General features: G+C 26.6%; 1 protein-coding gene across 1 annotated transcript; it reads left to right on the forward strand.

Moving 5' to 3' along the window:
• The first annotated feature begins 2,477 nt into the window (after window positions 1–2,477).
• On the forward strand, window positions 2,478–3,838 carry LOC132940596 (uncharacterized). The gene is made up of 2 exons (XM_061008322.1): window positions 2,478–2,721; window positions 2,945–3,838. The coding sequence occupies exons 1-2, from the start codon at window positions 2,512–2,514 to the stop codon at window positions 3,836–3,838; spliced, it is 1,104 nt and encodes a 367-aa protein (XP_060864305.1). The 5' UTR covers window positions 2,478–2,511.
• Window positions 3,839–6,828: the final 2,990 nt, after the last annotated feature.

Raw genomic sequence — 6,828 nt, forward strand, 5'->3', positions numbered from 1 at the left:
ATATTTATATTTCAAGTATATTTATGTTGAAAAAGGTGGGTAAGTAGATGTCGCTCTGCTATACAGTAGGTTACAAGTTGATCAATGTAATGGATGGTGTTAAATTTGAATTCAATGATATAATATCATTGTATGAGAAAAACGATTCTGAGCGAAAACCGTTAGTCAGCCTATGATATTACCAAGTATATTTGATGATATTATTGTGAATAAAGTAATTTATATATAACCTATTTACGTGGAGCCTAAGAGCCTTGTGTTCAATTTACAATCTTTAGCTATAAAAGTTGAACATTTTATAAATTTTTAACTACAAAATAATTATTAAATTATAAATTTGATAAATGTTGTCAAAATTTGATCTTTAAATGCTTATAAAAAAAAATTGTGCCTATGTATTTTTAATATTTTTCAACTGATATTGTATTAATATATCAGGAGCCTTGTATTAAATTTTTACACTTTTTGGCCCAACAGATAAAACTTTATTGATATTTATTGAAAAAAAAACTAAAAAAATTTAAAACTGAAAATGTCCATAAACAGCTCAAAAAGATTCAAAATATTTTCAAAATTGTATGGTGTATAGAAAATGCTAATATAAACATTCAGTGAAATTTTCAAGTATCTAAATTCTTTCGTTTTTGAATTACAACAAAATAAGGAAATCGCTACATGAGAAATCGAGTGAATATCCAATGTTGTAAAAATTTGAATTTCAAACGCTCATAAAAATTTAATTTGACTTTCTTATAGACATTTTTTTTTTGATAAAGGTAGACAAACTTATGAGGAATCTTGTATTACATTTTAAAACCTTAGATTTAAAAACGAATTTTTAACTCAAAATAATTTGCTAATTTTCATGATTTTTCCATATTTTGTCAATTTATGAACTTTGAATGCTTAGAAAAAAAACTGTGACTAAGGATTTTTAATATTTTTCATCTGCCTTTGAAACAATATACTAGGAGCCTTCTATTACATTTTCAAGCTTTTTTAGCCAACAAATAAAATTTTATTGATATCTTTAGAAAAAAAAACTAAAAAAAAATGGAAAATGAAAATGTCCCTAAACAGTTCAAAATAAATCAAAATATTTTGAAAATGTTATAGTGTATAGAAAATGCAAATATAAACAACCAGTGAAAATTTCAAGTATCTACGCTCATTTCTTTTAAAGTTACACCAAAAACCAAATTCAATTTTGTGTAAAAATTCCCGTTTTTCCTTAATTTTTCTTTTGTTTATCTTGTCGCTTGTGAAAACTATTGGGACATTTTTACTTTTGACCCCCCAAAGTACCAACTAGATTCACTTTCCTATCAGAAAAGGTACTGTTGAAGAAAATCGAAGCATTTTTACTGCTCTAAAAGGTGTCCTCAGACACAAAAAAAAAAAATTAAAAATTAAAAAAAAAACACACATCATTGTAAAATCAATACATTCATCGCTCCGCTCAGAATCTAAAAAACATAATTTATAAAATATTATCTACAGTAAAATATAATCCAATATAAGACATTGCGTGTCAGAAATAAAAGATTTAATATAATTTGTTGCGTCCTCTAAATGAAATCATATTTTTTTACCACCGAAACCGTTCTTTTAAATATTTTTTTATGACATATAGGTATTATTATAAGAAGTCTTATTAAACTCAATATTATTAAAATATATTGGCGCGTCGCACGTGCAGTAGAACATGTTATATTTCAAGAAAATATAACAACGTCAAATATAAATTGGTAGAAGTTATTTTATACATGTACCTAAAGTTTAGAAGGCCAATTTGTTTTCACAATTTCAGGTATATAAAAAATGTATATATTTAAAAAATATAGAATAAAGGTACTTTTTCATTAAAAAAATTGTACTGAATTATATTTTATGTTATTTTATTTAATACCTTATAAATAGTAAATAATCATTAGAATATTTAGAATACAGTTAAAAGGAGTAAAAAAATTTTACTTGAGAAATAATACCTAAATAGACACTTTTGTAAATACTAAAATACTATAGACACCGTGCAAACTGACAACTAGCGCTCTGGGGAGATAATGTACATACTAATCGATAGCAACAAATATGCGTAAATAATACATTCATGCAGTAAAACCGTTGTATTTTATTGTATGTAATTCACTACATTCAAATATTACGTCAATTCTGATTGTACCTTGTCTTAACACAATATGCACTGTTTAATTAAATCAGGACTGATCAGTCCTTGACCCATATGTGGGTCACATTAAACCTATTTTATTAGTCCATGATCCACATGTGGTTCATTCATACATTTACCTATTTATACATTATTTATATTTGTTTCGACTACATTCTATGAAATTCATAATAACCTTGTTGAACTGGTGAGATGATAAGCTTTCTAAAGCTTATCAATTTTCAATAGAGACTAATCAATTAACTAAACCACGAACCATATATGGATCACCCGATCACCAGACCCTGAACGTCTGAACTTGTTGGTATGTCGTGTTATGACTTATGGCAGACTTAAAAATTAAATGTGGTTTCCAACCAGTCACATATAGTTTTATTTTTCCAAATGACAAAGGCAAAAGATTAGTAGAAAGTGGACATTTAATTAATGTCGAAGAAATAAAACCGGCTACTAATCATATTGCACCTAGAATAAAAGGATTATGTATAAGGCAAACTTCTGTGTCTTATGATCCATGGACAGTTATTCTTGAAGTAAGTTAAATCAACAATACAGTATTATATATCGACTTACAATAATTAATATGTTTATACTTGGTAGGAAGATAATGTACACATTTTTTAGACTATTTATTTTAATTTTATGACAAATTCACTGCTGTAAAGTATTTGAATACATGTGTCTTATATTTTTTTTTATGTATAATGAAATGTTATCTTCTTTTTTAATATTTATTCTTTATATTATATTATTTAGATTGATGGAACTAGAAGAGTTAAAAATACATCTTGTGATTGTCCTGCTGGCGCAGGAGGAAAATGCAAACATATATGTGCATTAATTTACTACATTAATAATGAGCAACTAATTTCTAAAACAGACTTGCCCCAACAATGGGGAAAACCTTCAAAGGCTGGAGAATTGAAGTATAAGAAAGGTAGAACAATTCAAGACTTATTCCCATGTAAAAGGCAAAAACATTTTATAGATTATGTAACTCATAAAGATTTAATTTCAATGCATAACATTTTAAGTATACCATGTAGCTTAAGCACACTTTTAAAAGAAGAAAGCCTTACTGAAACAGAAAGACAGTGTAAACAAATTTTGAATTCCATCATTGATCAAGTAGAACTAGATTTTACATATTCTTTAAATAAAAATCATTTCTCACTTATATTACTTAACCAAAAAATATTGTTTATAAATAATACTCCTTCATCGAAATTTCCACTTAATTTTCATGAAAACAGTTTTTACTTTACTAATATTGCTTTATTGGCAGACAATCTTTTAAGTATTTATAATTTAACTATGAGCCAGTCTTCTTCAGAAATTTGGAAAACCTCTAGACATTTTCGTATTTCGGCTAGTATGAGGGCACATAAAATTAAAACATGTCGTAATTGGACGGACATAGGTCTCAATAAGCTTGCTAACTCTTTCCTAAAAAGAACTGACTTAGGTATGAAAGGTAATATTAATGTTAAATATGGTAATTTAAATGAACCTCTAGCTTTTGAAAAATACCAAGAGTTATATGATGATATTATAGTACTTAAGGCAGGACTTATTATCCATCATGGGTGTGTGCCAGCCCAGACGGTCTTGTTATCAAAAATGGAAATATTGAAAGAATTCTTGAAATAAAGTGCCCTATCTCTTGTAAAAATAAACAAATTATTAAAAATGGAGTACCTAATTTAAAATATTTAGAATTTGTAAATAATAAATTAGAACTAAAAAAATCTAATGTATACTATACCCAAGTCCAGGTATTAATGTATTGTGCAGGTTTAAAATACTGCGATTTATTTATCTATAATAATATTGAGCCTGTTTTGTTAACTATTAATAGAGACGAATACTTCCTTAATTCTTTAATGCCCAAAATTGAATATTTTTACTTTCATTTTTACTTGCCAAAATTACTTATTTAAATTTTTAATTGTATCATAATATTATGTTTTATTCAACATATTTGTTTATTTTTTTTAATAATATAAATATAATTTTTACATACATAATATTATATATCAATATTATTTTAAAGATAAAATAAGAAGTTGTCATATTATACAATCATATATATTATTATTATATTTATTAGATGTTGGAAAAAAATATATGTATTAAGACTTAGTTAACCTGTGAAATATATGTTATTTATTTTTACAAATAAAGTGAAAAGGTATTTATGTTTTTAATATGTACAATATGTAGGTATGATACTATTATTATGTGCAACAACGATAAACAACAATAGTCTAAAGTCAGAACTAACATAATTTAATAATTACTGCCTAACCTAGGTAGGTAACTAACATATTATACAATATACACATTTCATTCGTTGCTATCGATTAGTTCGTAAGTGGTCCACTACGGCGCGCGCTATTTCATGGTTTGCACGGCGTCTATAGGTATCTAGATTATCAAAGTACAAACATAGATTATACTTCACTGTGGTTATTGGCGATTTCTATACGCAAAATACTATTTGATTGTAAACAAAATTTGAAATCGTCAATGGACTCATTTCCATTACTTGTACTGCTGTAGATTTTATCTGTGACGTTTTTGTCAATTTTTCGTTTGTTTGCTTATACCTACTTGTTACTTTTTAGTTGTTTGAGCAAACTTTTTATTGTGCAATAAAAATAGCTGATGCATGAATAGGCGCCTATTTCATTATATTACAGCTGCACATGTAACTAAATACACTTGTAGCTTAGGTTTTTAAGTCAAAACAATGGCAAAATAAGGTCCATTTCAATGGCCACCCCACTTTCGAAATTTGAACTTCTGACCACGCCAAACGTTTGTGCATCGTTTGTGCAGAAATGTGCACCAGGTCCCGACGTTTGTGCACAAAAACTCCCAGCGCTATCCAAAAAACAAAGTGAGGAGTATTAACACAAGGGTCCCCCTTTTTTGAAATTTTAAATATTTGTCATATTAATAAATGTTGTTTACGTACCTAATAGGTTTAATAGAATTTCACTATTGCCATGTAAACGTATAGAAATAGTAGGGCAGTAGGTTCATAATATATTATATTTAAATATTGTATTATAATAATATGAATAATATAATAATATTATGTTTTAAATATTCCTAGGTTATTTAAAAATTAAATACCAGTGTTTCTAAAATACAAATACAAAAATCTTAATTTAAAATATCTAAAAACATAACTACCGCTTATAAATTATAACCACAGGTTAGCAATACTAACTTAAAAATAAAAAAGTTATAAATTAATATAATAATTGCTTAAGTCGTATACAACCGAACGCAACTTAACCTAATAACTATTAGTTATTACATCTTATAATACGTATTTTGGGTATAACATTTAATTTTAAACTTTTAATTTAATTCTGAATTGAAAATGTATCCCTCATACAGTTTTTTACTGTTACTAAAATAAACATTATTATTTATATGTAATATTATACCCACTCAGCACTCAATATTTTTATAATTGGCAAGAAAACATACATTTGCACCAATAAACACATTATCTTTCTTGAATTACTGTTAGAAGCAATCATAATAAAATATACAGCAAGTTTATAATTTAAGTTAATTTTTTTAAAAAATATTAAAAATATTATCGATTTCTTGTGTTAAATTAACAAAATTGTTTTAATACTATATTAATTAAACAAACAAATCTGAATTCTTTCAGTACACACTATACCAGTGGTCGGCAACCGGCGGCCCGCTTTAAATTCTACGACAACGACATTTAATCGAATATTATATCAAAAAAATCATATTGTATAAAATATATAATTGAACGTTTCTATCAGTCATATTTTATAATGGTAGATATACCTTGACAGTTACCGATAAGATACCTAGAGAAGATACGACGAGTGTATTTGGATTATAATATTAATTTTCTATTCTGTTCAGTAAAGTAAAACGTTGCGTTTTTCAACTACTCGCCAATCCATTTAATATTGATTATGAAGATGTTGATGTTGAGCTTCAAATGGAAATAATAGATTTGCAGTCACAAGATATCTTAAATGACTCATTCAAAGCATCTCCTTTACTTTTTTTCGTTGAACTTCCGGCATCATTTTCAAAAATTAAAAATATAGCTGAAAAATACTTCAGTTGTTTGGATCCACCTACGTACGTTTAATTAATGACCATGTCATCTCCACCATGTACTTCGAGCCAGCACAAGAAATTTTAATGTGGAAATTTAAAAAATAATAAACAATATCCAACAACAAAAATCAAATTAAGCCTAAAGCAGTTGTAATTTCCATACTTTTATATTATAATTATTATATTATTAAAAACTGTAATTTTTATGCTCTATTATTTTAAAGTTTTAAACAGTTATTTTTTTCTTTTTACCTTCTTCCGGTTGCCGACCACTGCACTATACTATATTAATAACTATCAGGCACATCATTAGAACTTTTTTTCAGGGTGTTCTGAGTGGTTCAGATACATTGTGTACATGAACAATGCCACAACAGACTGTTTTTTTCATAAGCTACAGTGATTACTTAGATAAATAATTTAATTTATTTTAACACAACATAGGTAGAGTAGCACTGCACGTACTATGGTTTTAAATTTATATTCTAAGTTATAAATGGATATTATATAAT

Source organism: Metopolophium dirhodum, chromosome 3, assembly GCF_019925205.1.
Source record: "Metopolophium dirhodum isolate CAU chromosome 3, ASM1992520v1, whole genome shotgun sequence".
Classification (NCBI taxonomy): domain Eukaryota; kingdom Metazoa; phylum Arthropoda; class Insecta; order Hemiptera; family Aphididae; genus Metopolophium; species Metopolophium dirhodum.